This window comes from Nicotiana attenuata, chromosome 11, assembly GCF_001879085.1.
Source record: "Nicotiana attenuata strain UT chromosome 11, NIATTr2, whole genome shotgun sequence".
Taxonomy (NCBI): Eukaryota; Viridiplantae; Streptophyta; class Magnoliopsida; order Solanales; family Solanaceae; genus Nicotiana; species Nicotiana attenuata.
In genome coordinates this window covers 2,217,166-2,236,401 of record NC_031999.1, presented here as the reverse complement: position 1 = coordinate 2,236,401, position 19,236 = coordinate 2,217,166, and the positions used below count along the sequence as shown (strand labels likewise).

Here is a 19,236-nt window from a genome sequence, read left to right as displayed (position 1 = left end):
TGGTCAATTACCAAATTTACTTCCACAAGCCTTGTTCAACAATAGGAATATCACATAAGGCATGAACAATACAAAACGGAGTCACATTAATCATAGTATAAGACTCACGGGCATGCATGACATCAACGTATAGATACTCGTCACCATGCCTATACGTCGTACTCAACAATTAACACATAGAAAATAGGACACGACTCCTAATCCCTCAAGCTAAGGTCAGACCAAACACTTACCTCGATGCCACGAACGCAATTCAAGTCTCAACTACCGCTTTACCTCTTGTTTCCACCACCAATTCGCTTGTATCTAGCCACAAGTTACTTAACTATATCAATAAATGCTAAATGAATCAATTCTAATGCATGAAAATAGGTTTTCTAAAGTTTTTTCCAAAAAGTCAAAAATCGACCCCGGGCCCACATGTTCAAAATCCGAGGTTCGAAACAAAACCCGTTTACCCATTCACCCACAAACTCAAATATATAATTTGTTTTGAAATCGGAATCGAGGTCCAAATCCCCAAAATTTGAAAAACCTAAGTTCTACCCAAAACACCCAATTTCCCCCATGAAAACCTTTGATTTTGAGTTGAAATCATGAGAAAATATGTTAAAGATTAATAAAAACGAGTTAGAAATGACTACAATTGATTTGGAAGAGTACTTGTCTTTGAAAAATCGGCCAAAGGTGTTTAGGTTTTGAAAGGGTTTGAAAAATGAAAGATTTTCGGCTAAGTCATGATTTACACATGCGCAGATATCGCAATTGCGATGTCTGGTTCGCAAATGCGAACTCGCAATTGCGGCCAAAGCTTCGCTATTGCGAAGGATGGCATATGTCTGCTTTCTTCGCAAATGCGAACAATGTTCGAAATTGCGGTGCCTGTCAAGGTCGCATTTGCGACATAAGCTTCGCAAATGCAAAGGTTCCCTATACAGCTAGTCTTCGCAAATGCGATGGGTTTTCGCAATTGCGAGTCAGGTTTCGCAATTGTGAAGCCTGTAGGTCTGCAATATACCAACAGTTTTCCTAAGTCAAATTTCACTCCGTGGCCTATCCAAAACTCACCCGAGCCCTCGGGGCTCCAAACCAAACATGCACACAAGTCCAAAAATATCATACGGACTTGCTCGTGCAATCAAATCATCAAAATAACATCAATAACTATGAATTTAGCATCAAAATCAAAGAAAAATCTCATTAACTCTTAAGTTCAAATTTTAACAACTGAAGGTCCGATTCACGTCATTTCAAGTCCGTTTCTTACCAAATTTTACATGCTCGACTTAAATACCATATAAGACCTGTACCGGGCTCCGGAACCAAAATACGGGCCCGATACCATCGAATTCAATTACATTCAAATTTCCAAAAACTCATAGAATTTAAGTTAAACAATTTTCTTCAAAAATTCATTTCTCGGGCTTGGGACCTCGGAATTCGATTCTGGGCATACGCCCAAGTCCCATATTTTCTTACGGACCCTCCGGGACCGTCAAATCACGGGTCCAGGTCTGTTTACCCAAAATATTGACCGAAGTCAACCTAAATTCATTTAAAAGCAAAATTTATCAATTTTCACATAATGGCTTTCCGGATACACGCACGGACTGCGCACGCAAATTATGGTGAGACAAAAAGGAGGTTTTAAGGACTCGGATCACAGAATTTATTTCTAAAACAAGTGAAAGGTCATCACATTCTCCACATCTAAAACAACCGTTCGTCCTCGAACGGACATAAGAAGGAAGTACCTGAGTCGGAGAAAAGATGGGGATATCGGCTCCGCATATCGGACTCGGACTCCCAGGTCGATGCCTCAGCAGGCTGACCTCTCCACTGAACACGAACAGAAGGGAAACTCTTCGATCTCAANGAATTCAATTACATTCAAATTTCCAAAAACTCATAGAATTTCAGTTAAACAATTTTCTTCAAAAATTCATTTCTCGGGCTTAGGACCTCGAAATTCGATTTCGGGCATACGCCCAAGTCTCATATTTTCTTACAGACCCTCCGGGACCGTCAAATCACGGGTCCGGGTCCGTTTACCCAAAATGTTGACCGAAGTCAACCTGAATTCATTTAAAAGTAAAATTTATCATTTTTCACAGATTTTCACATAATGGCTTTCCGGATACATGTCCGGACTCCGCACGTAAATCGAGGTGAGACAAAAAGGAGGTTTTAAAGCCTCGGATCACAGAATTTATTTCTAAAACAAGTGATGACCTTTTGGGTCATCACAAATACATAAATTATATATATATATATATGTATATATATATATATATATATATATATATATATATATATATATATATATATATATATATATATATACATACTTTTACTGATTGTTTTTTAGTTTAAGGGCCTATTTGGAAAGCCACTAAGAAATTGGATTTGGGTGTAATGACACAATTTGGAATGTTTGTTTGGCCAAGTAATTACTTGGTCAGCATGGAATTTGGTGTAATTGTAGGGGTGTAATTACACTCTCTAATTCTCAAGGGGGAGGTGAGAATTAGTGGTAATTACACTAGGTAATTATAAGGTTACCTTTTAGTTTCTTTCCTTTTTGTTTTTATTTTAATTTATTTTCTTTAACTTCTTATTTCTATTTTTTAATTTATTGCATGTTGTTCATTTTTTAGTTAGAATTGATAGATTAGTTTTATCAAACATTTGAATAGTGTTATGACATTAATTTATAATATTAATTTATTTTATCAAATATGAATTCTATGACGTTCTTACAAAATATATGTTTTTTGTTTTTGTAAGTATCTAAATTATATATATATATATATATATATATATATATATATATATATATATATATATATATATATATATATATATATGCTTACTAAATAATGTATATTCACGAAAAGATATACATCTTAAATACCAAATATAATATCATTTATACTTAAATTTATAGGCATATATTTATTATATTAACTTTTAAGTTTTGATAATTACGTCGTTTAAAATTTAATCTAATCGTGTAATTACACTTGTGCAACCAAACAGTAAACTTGTAATTATATTGTAATTACACTATGACAAACAAATAGGTCGTCGTAATTATATAACTGTGTAATTACTAGACTATAATTACTACCTTAATAATTATACCAATTTCAATTAGCCGTTGATTTTACAAACAGACCTAAGGATTGAATGAGCGGCTATTTGGGTTAATCCTTTTTAAATATCCAAAGCACAGCCCAAGAGATGCAAACAATTAGCTTTCTCTCAAGTCTCAACGGTTCTGGAACGGATAGAATCTTCTCGAAACTCCTCACTCCACTCTCAATAATGAGTACTTCCAAAAATAAAACAATATTAAGCCCTAGCTACTCTCTCTTTGTATACTTCACCAAACTTCTCCTACTCTTCACTCCAAACCCACCCAATCCCCTTATCCTCTCACAAAAACAAAGAAGCAGCAGCTGCTCCCCTAAAACCCTCAGATGGCTTCAGCTAATGCTATCTCCACTGCCTCTATCATTCCTTCTCCTTCTAAACAGGTTCCTTCTTTGCTACCATTTCTTGTTTGTATCATTTCTTTATATGGGTCTTGTTGTTTTTAGTTTTGTTCGATATTGTGTGTTGTTTGTGCTATTTATTCTTATGGGTCAGCTAATTTTGAGTATTTCTTACTATTAAGTGCCAGTGAGTTTACTAATATCGACGGTGTTAAGAATTTTACACTATCAGGTACAAATCCACACTTTTTATGGAAGGTTTCTTGGAAATAACTTTTGGTGACCTGATAGTGTAGAATTTTTTTTATACTATTGGTGTATATAAGTTAAAACTCTTTCTTGAAATGGATTATTGTATTCGTGTTTAAGAGTTCATAGTACAATTTCTTTATAAGGGTCATCTTGTTTTAATTCTTAGGTGCTACCATGAATGTACTTTGTACCATTGCTTTTTGTGTGGGCGATTGCTTTGAGTCCTTTTGGCTACTATGTGTGTGATTTGTATTATAGGTCTTCTTCTTTTAAGTCCTTTTAGCTACTGTGTTTTAAATTAGGGGTTCTTACTTGTTTGATTACATATATATTTGAGTGTTCAATGCGCAGGGGGCATTGAAGAACAGGAGGGTCAACCAATTGCAGGGACAGAAATTCAGCAACAGAAATGCAAAGAACAACCGGTTTGTAGTCAAGGCCTGTGCTAAAGAAATTGCCTTTGACCAAAAATCTAGGAGTGCCCTTCAGGCTGGTATCGATAAGCTTGCTGATGCTGTCGGCCTCACTCTTGGTCCTAGGGGTATGTTTTTGATGCCTCCTATTTGTCCTTTCAATATTTTGCGGCACTGTGGGTAAAAGTTCTGGTTTTTATTGCTTATTTGAATGACCAGTACTCTTAATTAAAGTCATTTACCTTTAGTTATATCCTTGAAAATGAGGAAATTTGGTGGCCTGAAAGTCTTGCGGAGCTGCATGTTAGCTCCCTTTGTATGTTTTAGTTATGTAATTCTGATTTTGATAAGTTTGAGCCAGAATTAAAGGAAAAGGTTGTTTCAGTCCTTAAAAGAATTCTCAGTTGATGCAGTTGATTATCTCGTGCACTTGAAGTGTAGTGAGGCGAAGCAAAGAAATTTATTTCATTATTTAAATAATTTTCAGTGATAGTTCTGGATTATCTGCATGTAGAATGTGATAAAATGCCCTGATTAATGCCTAGCATTAGTTTGCTATGTCTGAATTTCCTTGCTCCAAGTGGTGCAATAGTCTTCAAAATACAAGACATTACTAGACATCTTTTGAATGCTATACTTATGTGCTTCTGTTTCTATTAGCTGTGATTTAATTTGCATGAACTATGGTTTCATGCTATGGCTTGTAGATCTTCAATAATCAACCAACTTGTCTGATTAAGTCCGTTAGTATACTTTTATATGCTCGGTGCTAAATGAATTCAATTCCTGAAGACATTTTACTCTCCTACAGGGAGGAATGTAGTGTTGGATGAATATGGCACCCCAAAGGTGGTTAATGACGGTGTTACAATTGCTCGTGCTATAGAGCTACCTGATGCTATGGAAAATGCTGGTGCTGCCCTTATCAGGGAGGTAGGTTTTCATGTCAATTTTCTGTTCTTTTCCTTAAGATCATAGTGGTTTTGCCCCGGATACGCCTTCCTCTAGTACATGATTTGCTTTATACTGGTGAATTTATTTTCTTGATTTCTTTTTAATACCTTTGAAATGCATATTCTGAAGGTTGCAAGCAAAACGAACGATTCAGCTGGTGATGGAACCACGACTGCATCTGTTCTTGCCCGCGAAATCATTAAGCTTGGTCTGTTAAGTGTTACATCTGGTGCAAACCCAGTGTCTTTGAAGAAGGGCATTGACAAAACTGTATTGGGTTTGATTGAAGAGCTAGAAAAGATGGCTAGACCTGTTAAAGGTCGTGATGACATCAAAGGTAATAGTTTAATGCTTTTCTTTGAGGACTCTATCCATCATTCATCTGTGTGCGATGCTAATGATTAGTCTTTCTTGTTTTCTTTGACCAGCTATTGCTTCAATCTCTGCTGGAAATGATGAAAGCATTGGCACCATGATTGCGGATGCAATTGACAAAGTCGGTCCAGATGGTGTGTTGTCCATTGAGTCATCCTCCTCCTTTGAGACAACTGTTCATGTTGAAGAAGGAATGGAGGTTCGTATCTATGTACTGAATATGTTATTTTCTCTATAGTGTCTGTTACTGGCAGTGGGTTTAGTTATGTTTTTGTTGACATCTTTTGCTTCGTTGCTTGCAGATCGATAGAGGATATATTTCCCCACAATTTGTCACCAACCCTGAAAAGTTAATTGTTGAGTTTGAGAATGCTAGAGTCTTGGTTACGGATCAGAAGATCTCGGCTATCAAGGATATTATCCCCCTATTAGAAAAGACAACTCAATTGCGCTCCCCTCTGCTCATTATTGCTGAAGATGTCACTGGGGAAGCTTTGGCTACTCTTGTTGTGAACAAGCTGCGGGGTATACTGAACGTTGCCGCCATCAAAGCTCCTGGTTTTGGTGAAAGGAGAAAGGCTCTTCTGCAAGATATTGCCATTGTGACAGGTGCTCATACACTCACTTAACTTAAAGCTTTCTCTTCAAATAAAATATTGATGATAGTAGAGAGTATACTAGTTTCCAGGTTCCCATTTGTTCTCTGTCAGACATAAGTTAGAGGAGCTTGTTCAACAAGTATTCACATTTATCATATTTAGATGTTTAGATTGTCAAATTGATAGAAATAAACATAACCGTTAAAAAGATAGAGAAGAGGAAGATTTTATGTGTTTTGGAGAGGGAGAGAGAGACTCTCATGCTGAGCTAAAACCAAGAACTCATCTTGTTTGTTTACTTGAATCCTTAATTTCATCCTGTTCCTCAATTTTAATTTTAATTTCATTTTAAGAAGAAACTAGGACACTGTTCATTGTATTTTCCTTTCTTTCGTGGCAGATGCAATGATTGTTTTCTGTGCTAAAAGGCATCTATAAGGCAGAACATTTGCTGACCGTGTAAAATGTGTGATATTATTTCAGGAGCTGAGTACCAAGCAACTGACCTGGGCCTGCTCATTGAGGGTACCCCAGTTGAAGCACTTGGAATTGCCAGAAAGGTTACCATTACCAAGGACTCAACAACCATCATTGCTGATGCAGCATCGAAGGACGAGATACAGGCTAGGATTGCTCAGCTCAAAAAGGAGTTGTCCGAGACAGACTCGGTTTATGACTCCGAGAAACTTGCTGAGAGAATCGCCAAGTTGTCCGGGGGTGTTGCTGTCATCAAGGTTGGAGCTGCAACAGAGGCTGAGCTTGAGGACCGCAAGCTTCGCATTGAGGATGCAAAGAATGCAACTTTTGCTGCAATCGAAGAGGGAATAGTACCTGGTGGTGGTGCTGCTTTTGTTCATCTATCAACATATGTCCCTGCCATTAAGGACAAGCTTGAAGATGCAGATGAAAAGTTGGGTGCTGACATCATTCAAAGGGTAAAGAGTGCTCAAATATTAATGATTACTCTCATGTCTCATTTCATTTTAATTGGCAGTATTTGGCTGGGCGTGGAGTCTAAGGAAGAAAGACTTTACATGCCAAAAGTATTCTAAAACTTATGGTCCTAAATATACTATTGACATTTTTACGGCTAAAGGGTTCCCAAATATAGAAAGATGTTATTCTTTTTCGAAACTGGCCAAACATGAAAGATTGAATTATAAAATGAAACCGAGGGAGGATCATTTTTGTTTTTGGGGTGGGTGGTGGGCTAATTCTAGAATGTGTATAGAAATATGAAGTGAATATAACAATGTTATGATGCTTCTTTTTGTTTGTTAACTACCAAATTGTTATTGCAGGCATTAGTAGCCCCAGCATCGTTGATAGCCCAAAATGCTGGAATTGAAGGGGAAGTAGTAGTGGAGAAGGTAAGGGAAGCTGAATGGGAGATGGGTTATAACGCGATGACAGACAAATACGAGAATCTTGTTGACGCTGGAGTCATCGATCCAGCCAAGGTGACAAGATGTGCGTTGCAGAATTCAGCATCAGTTGCAGGAATGGTACTTACAACACAAGCCATCGTGGTCGAGAAGGCAAAGCCTAAGGCAGCTGCACCTGCTGCTCCGCAAGGGCTCTCAGTGTGATCCAACATAACAATATTTGGTAGGAATTTTTGTTTTTTGTTGGTGTTGAGATGAACTTTGATGCGGGGCCGGGCTTGTTAGGGAAGATGATTAGTGTAGAACTAGATGAGTGCATTGTTAAATTTTCAGCTGGCTTTTCAGCTTTTAGTTCTCACAGTTGAAACTTGCATTAAAGCAATATTGCTGCTCATTCATAAAGGCAATCGTCTAGCGTTTGGATTGGATAAAAAGTCTTAGTTATTCATGTTCATTTCTTTTCAATTCATGTATTGGCATTTCACTTGTATTTTCTTTCATCTCTGGTTCCCTTCTGGAAAGGCTGCGCTGCCCTTGTCGCATTTTTGGCGTCTCAATTAGTTTGATTTTGATCATATTTGACCAATTCTACAAGCAATAATTGACGTTAATAATTCAAGATCTTGCTAGGTAACAGAAGAAATGTTAAAGTATAGCAGAAACACTATCGAATTGTTAGATTTTCAATTCCACGGGGTAGATTAATTCGTTTCTGAAACTTTACATTTTAAATGCCCAAATCAATTCATGACAGTTGAGGGCTTGTTTGGATGGTTGTTACCTATTGTATTATATTGTCACTTTAAATACAATATTTGTTTTGATTTTTACTTAAATTTTCTTGTATCGTATTGTTAAATCCGTCGTTACATAATGACGAAAAGTGTCATTTTATAGAACAACCAATTTGGTGTGATCGCATTATTAACTTGCTTTTATTCTTTCATCTTGCTCTTCCTTATTATTAAATAATCATATTTTATCTTTTACACTACTCCTTTATATAATAAAACTACCCCGTATCCTATTTTTCTTAGTAATATTACAAGTTCTGTTCTTCGTATTGTTGATGCGTGACGTCATGAAACGATGGCAGACGATACAATTTATCCAATTATTGTATTCATCAAACAATACAGTACAATATAATACGATACATTATGGAACATGTAACAACAATCCAAACAAGCTTTTAATGTGGGAAAAGGATGATACTTCTATTGGGCCGGGCATTTTGAGTCATTTAATTCCATAATCTAATAAGGGAGTTTTATAGCTTTACTCATAAAAACCAAACCAATTACGCTTGTCTACTCATTTATTTTTCTAACCATTAAATTAATTACGTTTCCTACCCATTGTAGCTTTTGTAGGTAATTGACTATTTTTTTCTTCTTGTTTCTCCTTTTTTTTTTATTTCTCCTTTTCTGTTCTTTTTTTTAATCATATTATTCTTTATTCTAGTATTTTCAAATAATCTGATTCCATACTCAATTTTGGCTCCTTTCTTTTATTTTATTTTTTCTCTTTTTTTTCTTCTTTTGTTCATTTTCTTTATTTCTTCTCCCTTTTCTAAATTAATTTAGCTCTTTTTTCTCTTACTTTTTCTTTCTTTATATAATCTAATTACATTCACATTTTTTGCTCATTTTCTTTATTCTTTTTTTTATACATTAACAAAAGATAACCGATATAGTAGATATTTATTCACCTTCTTTAATATAACTGATAGTATAATATACTATATTGTCTTTCTTTTTCGCTTTTTTTCTTCCTCTTTAAGTCAATATTTAGACAAACTTATACATTATATCTGTTTTCTCTTCTCTCTGTTTTCATTGTATCTTTTTTTTAAATATATGTATTAAAGTAAATATTTCTAGCACATAGGATCCAAAATTATATATCATTATAATAAAATGGTATATTGGTATAATAAAATGGCATATTAGTATTTAATGTTATTGTAAAATACTTGTCTCAACAATATACCAAAACTGCATATAAATATACCAAATAGGTATATTGCTATGTCTTCTGATACCTACTTCTTATACAATGAATATTATTTTTATGGAACTCCATCAAAAAATTTATTTAAAAAAATATTTGCAAGGACATAGTTGGAAAGTTTAAAAAATATTAAAAACTACTTATTTATTACGGTATATTATTATATTATATTGAATACTATAACAGTATAATGTTACTATAACCATGACTTTAGCTTTGCACCATAGCACATAGATGATTCAACAAATAGCAGTCGAAATATACTATTATGGTATTGTATACTATTACAACATAATATTGCATATTATTACACTATACCATTACAGTATATTGTATAACATAACAATACACTATTGCAGTATAGCTATATACTCTTACAGTATATTGTGTACTGTAGTGGTATACTGCTAGGTAACTGTGTTCTTCTTCCATTATTACAGTATACTATTGCAGTATATTGTATACTATAACAATATACTATTGCAATATAGCTATATAATCCTACACTATATTGTATACCGTACGGTATGCTGTTGGGTAACTGTGTTCTTCTTCTATTTTCAGCTGAAAAATTCGATCTCAATCACCTAAAATCAGCTCCAAATGAGATCAAATTTCACTATAAACTTCTTGAAGGTGCTATAAGCAATATTTTACAGCACCCATTTTAAATTAAACATCAAATATTAAAAAAAATAAAAAATTAGGAGCTTCAAGCTCAACAATGGCGGGTCTTCAAAGACACAAAATTTTTGATCCAGGAAGTTTAATATATAACCACAACAATGTGGGTTCAGAAAAATATTATACTAATATAGAAAGAGGATTTTGGAGTGAAACTCATGTGAAATAATATGAAAACTTGTCTTTTAAAATTTATATAGAAAATTAAAAAAAAAAATCGGTAAATGCATGGGTTTGTACTGGATTTTCATCATCCACTAAAAAGATTAAGCTATGGATGTTTTTTGAAAGCGGGAAGGAACGTTTGGGGTGTAGGACTCTGCTTGTTTAGAGAAATTGAAAAGGGAAAAGGGATTGGGTAGGCGGGTAAATGGTTTAGGCCGTATAGGTAGAAAAAGTAAATCCTTTGAGCTTGGGTATTAAAAGGTAAATAGTTTGAGCTTAATGGGTATAAAGTGATATTTTCTAATCTAATAAAGCCTCGTATTTGGATTCCGAAGTCTGCGATGCATAAGCCAATTAAATTGTGATTTAACAGAATAAACAACAAGTGAACACACACTTAATGGGCTGTTAATTTGCTTTTTAGGGCTCGTTTGATATGAGGGTAAGAGATAATTAATCTCGGGATTAAATTTAAATGAGTTTATCCCAAGTTTGATTGGCATAAAATCGTGGTATAATTAATCCCGGAATTAGTTATCTCGAGATTGTAGTATTTTTTTATCTTCATGTGAGGTTGGGATAACTAATTTCGAAATAACTAGTTCCGGGATAATTAATCATGGGACAACTTGTTTCCCAACCAAATGATCCCTTAGTCATCCCTGTAAAATTTTTCCCGGCGTTATATTGTTCTTTCTCCAAAAAAAAAAAAAAAAAAAAAATTTACTTCCACTTTCCAAATAGAAAAATTCAACGGCGGTTCCAGAATTAAGATGTTTGAAGGTTTTGAGTTAAGAGAGAGAGAGATTCAAATCCAATTTTTTGTGTACTTTAACATTTTATGGATATTGATGGCATTATTAGAAGTAGAAAAGCTAATTTTGTCGAAGATAAGCTAAAGAATGTTTATAAGCCAGTTTGATCAATTTATAAGCTTAGTGGAACACCCTCAAAATTGGGTAAATTTTAAAAATAGCCAGATTTACAACTGGTCGTTCAAAAATAGCCCAATTTCAAAAGTAATCGAAATTTAGCCACTTTTTATATAAAGATAAATCTGAGCGAAAATACTGTTCAAAAGCCGGAAAATACTCCAGTATATTATGCTGGAGTTCCAGCATAAGTATACTTGAACTCCAACATATTATACTAGAGTTCCAGAATAAGTATGCTGGAACTCCAGCATAATATGATGGAGTTCCAGCATAAGTACACTAGTACTCCAGCATAATATACTGGAGTTCCAGCAAGTATACTGGTCCAGTATAATATACTGGAGTTTGGAGCACCGGTGCTCCAGTCTCCAGTATATTATACTGGAACCAGCAAAGTATACCGGTCCAGCATAATATGCTGGAGTTCATACACAAGTGCACCGAACTCCAGTATATTATGCTGGACCGGTCTCTATTGCAGCAAAACGGTGGCTATTTTTCATTGACTTGGTAAACGCTGGCTATTTTTGATTGACCAGTCCGAAAACTGGCTATACCGTGCTATTTTTACCTCAAAATTTATAGTAGTTAACACTTATGTTTAAAGATATTTATATTAGTAAACAACTTGACATGAAATATTTAATTTAGGCTGAAAATGTCAAGTTTTTGAAAGATTTCAAAGAAAGAAGTCATCATCAATCACAATCTAATTTATATTTTGCTTTAACTAGAAGAAGGTTGTAACGACCCGATCGTTCGTTCTGAGAGTTATAGCCACATTTCCCCTATCTATGCTTATTTATATGTTGTTCAACTGTGTTGAGTTGTATCGAGTTGATAGGTTTGGGTTCGGAGTAGTTTTGGAGCGAAATGAACACTTAGTCTCTTAGTTAGAAAAGTCAACCGGAAGTTGACTTATGAGTAAAAGAATTCGGATTTGGATTTTTATGATTCGATTAGCTTTTTCGGGTGATTTTAGACTTAGGAGTGTGTCCGGAATATAATTTGGAGGTCTGTGGTAGAACTAGGCTTGAATTGGCGAAAGTTGGAAGTTCAGAAGTTCTTAGGCTTGAATTCGAGGTTTATTTGGTGTTTTGGTGTTGTTTTGGGTGTTCCGGAGGTTCGACTAAGTTCGGGTAGTGATATATGACTTGTTGGAATTATTGGTTGAGGTCGCGAGGGCCTCGGGTGAGTTTCGGATAGGTTTGGATTGTGTTGCGCTCGTTTTTCTTATGTTTCGACGCTGTTTCTTCAAGCATAAATGATATCATATTGAACAAATGAACTTCGATTTCTTTTTTGATTGAAGAATTAGATCCGTATCGTAATTACGGACCCGTAGCAAAAAGAATCATCGAATTTGGACATCGTATGAGGATTTTATGGTCATTTTACTAAAAATTAGGTTGCTAGATTTTTTCAGAGTAATTACGAAATTGCCACTAGCAGCGTATTTAAAAATCTGCACTATTTGCAAATATTAAAACCTACATATCCCATTAACTATAAGGTCAAATAGAGTGATTCAAAAGCCTAACTTGACTAGAATTTCACAAGGAATCCATTGGAGGAATAAAATACGAGTTTCGGGATCGTTTGGCTCGAGAAACGAGGCAGAATAGCTGGTAGAAAAATATACAAAACTAGGGTTTTGTTCATTCGGTCATATTTTGAGTTGGGTAGCTCGGATTTGGGCGATTTTCACCATATGGATTGGGGTAAGTGTTCTCTACTCTATTTTGATTATAATTATGAATCCATCTTCGTTTTTGGGATTTGATTGATGATTTCAAAGTGAAATTGAGGGAGCTAGGGTTTGAGTATTGGAGAGTTTTAAGTGAGGATTTGAGGGGCCAAACGGAGTCCGATTTTGACAAATTTTATATGGTTAGACTCGGGAGAGGACGAGGATTATTATTCTGCCATTTTTGACTGATTCCGAGACGTGGGCCCGGGGGCCGGGTTTTGGCCGATTTCGGATTTTTGGCATGTTTATGTAGTTTTTATTGTGTAATTCGATTCTTTAGACTGTGTTGATAGTACTATTCTGATTATGGTTAGATTCGAAGCTTTTGGAGACCGAGTCGAGGGACGAGGACATCCCGGAGTAGGATTTTACGCTGTTGAGGTAAGTAACAGTTTTAACTCTGGCTTTGAGGGTATAAACCCGGAGAAATTGATATCATGTGATTGTTTGGTGGTGATACCCACTCTAGGTGACGGGCGAGTGGGTGTGCACCGCGAGGGATTGAGACTTGGTCCGTCCCGTGAGGCCAGGCCTAAAAGTTATTATCTGTGGTTATGTGTTTACTTGTTGTTGAACTTGTTTGCATTCATGTTAGAGATCATGTTTAGATTTTATTCATGCTCACATTATTTGTACTCAGTCATAGAAATTATTGTACATGTTTACCTCAGTCTCTATTATTTGCTAATATGCTGTGATACTTGATGTGGGCTGTGTTCCCTTATTTGTTGATGATGGTGAGGCTAGTGAGGTACATGACTGAGTGAGGCCGAGGGCCTGGTTGTGAGGATATTAATAATATAGCGCGTGAGTTGTCCGCGTAGCACGTGAGTTGACCGTGCGGGTCCAGGTATTGATACCATAGCGCGTGAATTGTCCGTGTAGCACGTGAGTAGACCGTGCGGATCCAGGTATTGATATGGTAGCACGTGAGTTGTCCGTGCTTAGTGCTTGGGCTTTGGGAGCCCCTCCGAAGTCTGTACACACCCCTAGTGAGTGCAGAGTGTTGAGTGTATTGAGTGTTGAGTGTTGAGTGCTGAGTGCGAGTGCTGAGTGATGGAGTGACATTGTTGTGAGGTTGCATTTACTTTTGATGTTGCTGCATTTATCTGTTAAATTTCTTTGTGGCATTTACTGAGTTATGGAATTTACCTGTTTACGCCTGTTATTTTTAAAATTGTGAAAAATAATAATTGAACTATTTTGCTCAGCTTGTCACTACTGCTTAGGTTGCATTTACTTTTGATGTTGCTGCATTTATCTGTTAAATTTCTTTGTGGCATTTACTGAGTTATGGAATATACCTGTTTACGCCTGTTATTTTTAAAATTGTGAAAAATAAATAATTGAACTATTTTGCTCAGCTTGTCACTACTGCTTAGTTCCTTAGTTATTTCTGTTACTACTAAGGTGGTTGTACTCATACTACACCCTGCACTTTATGTGCAGATCCAGGTGAGTTCGTTGAGTTCAGGCTGGTTATCTGTAGAGATTGCAAGGTACTTGCCAGCGTCCGCAGGACCTTGTTACTCCTTTTATCATTTCTTCTTTTAGACAGTTATATATCTTAGTTCATAGTTTTAGACGCTCATGACTTAGTGACACCCCGATGTTTGGGACTCGTTTCCGTATTTTATATTATTTATATTTAGAGTTGGTTTAGTTTATCAGAATTAAATTATTGAAAATATTTTATTAAATTCTTATAATCAAATTAATAATAATATTTTGGGAATAGGCTTGCCTTGTAACACGATAGGCGTCATCACGATCACGGTTAGATTTTGGGTCGTGACAAAGGTGAAAGTGTATGTGCCTAATGAACATTGCATGTGGTCCCAAATATATTTATGTTTCTCTTTTCTAGGGTATTTTCCCATTGGTTTTGTGTCAACCTCAAAATAAAACGCAAGAAAAAGAAAGGAACATGTAATAAAAAAAAGGAAAAATGATATTGTATAAGCGCTCTTAAAATAATAACCTATATATATATATATATATTTTATATGTTATATGTAAAACTATATAATTTTATATATTTTTTTTATTATAAATTTTAAATAGTTTCTGACGCAAGCTAAAAAGTGAGAAACTCTTAAAAAATCTAAACAATATATAGTAGCAGTCCAATATTCAAGAAACATATATGGCCGACTCGTTTCCGTATTTTATATTATTTATATTTAGAGTTGGTTTAGTTTATCAGAATTAAATTATTGGAAATATTTTATTAAATTCTTATAATCAAATTAATAATAATATTTTGGGAATAGACTTGCCTTGTAACACGATAGGCGCCATCACGACCACGGTTAGATTTTGGGTCGTGACAAAGGTGAAAGTGTATGTGCCTAATGAACATTGCATGTGGTCCCAGATATATTTATGTTTCTCTTTTCTAGGGTATTTTCCCATTGGTTTTGTGTCAACCTCAAAATAAAACGCAAGAAAAAGAAAGGAACATGTAATTAAAAAAGGAAAAATGATATTGTATAAGCGTTCTTAAAATAATAACCAATATATATATATATATATTTTATATGTTATATGTAAAACTATATAATTTTATATATATTTTTTATTATAAATTTTAAATAGTTTCTGACGCAAGCTAAAAAGTGAAAACTCTTAAAAAATCTAAACAATATATAGTAGCAGTCCAATATTCAAGAAACATATATGGCCCATTATTTAATTGGTCTGGGACCATTAATTGCTAAAACGAAGATTCCCAATGCATTCATTTTCCTTCGGTATCAGTCCTGTCGCTATTGCCTTTGCCCTCTTGGATATTATATAAACTAAAATAATATTAAATGACTTCTAATATAGCAGTTTCTCGAAGTTGTAATTTTTTCTTTGGTTTTCTACCTGGTTTGGTATTCATATTGGAGCTTGATTATATTCGAATTAGTGTCAGGAAGTCCTATATTTGGGATAAAGCGCTTCCTAACAAAGACATACTCAGGATTCAAACCCGAAACTTCTATGCACGGCCCAATTTAGAATCGTGACCGACGCTTAGGAGCAAGTGCTCCCAAGTAAGCCTTATTGATATTTTACAGAAAAACGGACAGAGTTTTTCCTGTTTTTGGACTATCCAAAAACATTCATGTCTCATCATATCATATCATATCATATCATACTATATTATAAGTGTGAAAGACTTTTAGTTAAAGTTATTTTACTAAAATATCCTTTAGAAATTAAATGACCAAATTACCTTCTAAATTTATTCTCTAGTCTATCCTTCCATTAAGCAAGAGAAAAAGGACCTTCCATTAAATGATTACTTTTTATTACTTTTAATCGAGTAAATTTGGAGCATTATTCCATTGTTGTTGTAGGCGATGAGTTGCTAAGTTAAATTTATTAATTGTTCGACCTTATTGTTGTTTCTTTCATTTTCACGATAATAATATTTTTGCACTACAGCCTTTTATTCTGTAGTTATTGTAGGCTGGCAGTTTTATAAGTCTTAATTATTCAGCCTTGATTATTTGTTCTTTTCATCTTCAACGGTTATGATATTTATGCATTGCAGCCTTATATAATGTAACAAATAACATTCATATCATGTGTTCTGTATATATTGAGTATCTTGCACAGTATGAATATATAAAGTAAACTGTACAAGAAAAGTTGTACAATTCAAGGTATATTAATATAATTTATTTGTTAGGATGAAGATTCGCAAATGCTTTAGAAGGTGGAGATAATCACATCTTGAAGAGAAAACTCATGCTTTTCTTTGGATCAACTATTTTGACATGTTCTATTTCTCTTATTCTTTCACTGTCTAACCAGACAAATTTTTGTTTTCTCAACCCTCATTTTCTACACATGCAATTTTTTATTTTTCAAGCCAACGTGGTAAGTTTTTACCTTTTCTATTATTTCTTATCAGTGTTTTAAAAGGCGGGGGCATGAGGCGAGGCGTTTTACCTCTGAAGAGGCGAGGCGTAAGCCCTAAGACATGGGGCGTATGTCCCACGGATCTTTAACTTTTACTAATTTCAAGAATTTTAAGATAGTATAAAATAAAAAATAATTATAAAAATTACATTAAAATCACAAAATTATAACCTATATATTTATAAATTATAATTCAACCATGAATAATACGAAAAGTATGACATATATCATAATATGCAAATTAGCTGCAACGTCGCTACAACTCAAACATTAAAAGTAATGTATTCAATACGAAATTTTATACGTATCTCTTAAGGAGTAATGAATCTTGAAAGAATTTCAATATTATAATTTGATATTTTTTATATAATACTCCTTTTATTTAATATGCTTTCTATTTGAAAGAGAATTTATAAAAAAATATTATTCACAATTTAAATATGATTCTCTAGCATCATTTATTTTTAAGTTTCAACAAGTTAATAAAGTGACAAATAATTCACCATACAATACCATGATAACTAATTATTTGTAAATTGTTAATAGCTAATACTGAGCTATTAAATTAATAAGTATTGTATCACGCAAACATGAAAAAAATATTATTTAGAAAAATAATTATAAGAAAATTATGGACTATTATATAATAAAGACATATCAAAAGTTAATAAATATATACTTTTTAAATGAAAGATTTATTTAAAATTTACTATCATAGCAGTCTTAGTGGATAACGTGCAATAATTTTTTTTAATCATGACATAAAATACACTCAACTTAATGATTTATGATTAAGAAAAAAGTAATTTTGAATAGTCAACATTTATTACGAAAATTTGTGCATTTACAAGGTTAGTTACATACAATTGCATAAGGTTCTATTAGGCGAGCCCAGTACGTTGGGCGTTGGGCGTGTCCGGGGCGTAAGCCCTGACGACCGAGGCATAAGTCTCACGGAACTAAGCCTCACACATAAGCCTAGGGGCGTTTTACGAGTGCTCCGCCCTGGGACGAGCCCGGGCGAGTCCCGATTCTGCTTTTTAAAACAGAGTTTCTTATAATTGTGTTTAATGTCTCCTTCTTCTTCTTGATTAGTACTTAGTTCAAAGTTTTTTATTCATAATTATTGTTTTGCAGTTCAGATATCACAAAGAGATCTGTGTTGCACCTATTAAAATCATGCTTTAATCCATGTATTTCAAGAATGAACCACTTGAATGATATACTTGATAATGAATATTTTGAAAGTTTCGATTCCTGTCCCTATTTTGGATATTATTTTGTTTACTATTTGTAATGACCCGACCGGTCGTTTTGAGTTTTTGCACTCCGCTCGCTTGTTCTCATGCATGACTAGCCCTGTGTGATGTATTATGACTTATGTAAATCGTCGGTTTTGGTTTTCAGGGTAATCGGAACGGATTTGGAAGAACAATTTTCAATTTGAAGCTTAAAATTTGAAAGGTTGACCAAGTTTTGACTTGTTAGTAAATGATCTCGGATTGAAATTTTTATGATTTGGTTAGCTCCGCTAGGTGATTTGGGACTTAGGAGCGTGATCGGAATGTATTTTGGAGGTCCGGAGTAGATTCAGGCTTGAATTGGCGAAAATGAAATTTTGGCGTTTTTCGGTTGATAGGTGAGATTTTGATAAAGGGTTCGGAATGGAATTCCGGAAGTTGCAATAGGTTCGTTGGGTCATATGTGATGTGTGTGCAAAATTTCAGGTCATTCGGACGAGGTTTGATGGACGTTTTGATCAAAAGCGGAATTCGGAAGTTTTTGGAACCTTAGGCTTGAATCCGATGTTCTGGTTGATTCGATGTTGTATTAGATGTTTCGAAGATTGGTATAAGTTTGATTAGTGGAATGTGACTTGTTTGTGCCTTTGGTTGAGGTCCCGGGGGCCTCGGGGTGATTCCGGGTGGTTAACGGGTGATTTTGAGACTTGGTTGGGCAACTGAAGTTTTATGGCTGCTGTCATAACCGCATCTGCGGTAGGGAGGCCGCAGGTGCGACTCCCGCAGATGCGGAACCAAGCCGCAGAAGCGGCTAGTCAGGGTGTTAGGCGGAACCGCAGAAGCGGGCGCCAATGCGCATCTGCGATGGCGCAAGTGCGGAAGGCTGACCGCAGGTGCGGTCCCAGCCGTTTAAGTGAAAACCGCAGATGCGGTTGATTTGACCGCAGAAGCGGTGACGCAGAAGCGGAAAAGGACTGCAGGTGCGGAATCCCTGGGTCAGAATGTATATAATTTTTCCTTCGCGATTTCAGTGGTTTCACCATTTTTAAACACGTTTT

At 34.9% G+C, this 19,236-nt stretch overlaps 1 protein-coding gene across 1 annotated transcript; it reads left to right on the top strand.

The window, feature by feature from the left end:
• LOC109234031 (ruBisCO large subunit-binding protein subunit alpha) lies at positions 3,363–7,990 on the top strand. The gene is made up of 8 exons (XM_019399850.1): positions 3,363–3,539; positions 4,101–4,290; positions 4,974–5,095; positions 5,246–5,453; positions 5,545–5,690; positions 5,794–6,100; positions 6,574–7,025; positions 7,392–7,990. The coding sequence occupies exons 1-8, from the start codon at positions 3,483–3,485 to the stop codon at positions 7,677–7,679; spliced, it is 1,770 nt and encodes a 589-aa protein (XP_019255395.1). The 5' UTR covers positions 3,363–3,482; the 3' UTR covers positions 7,680–7,990.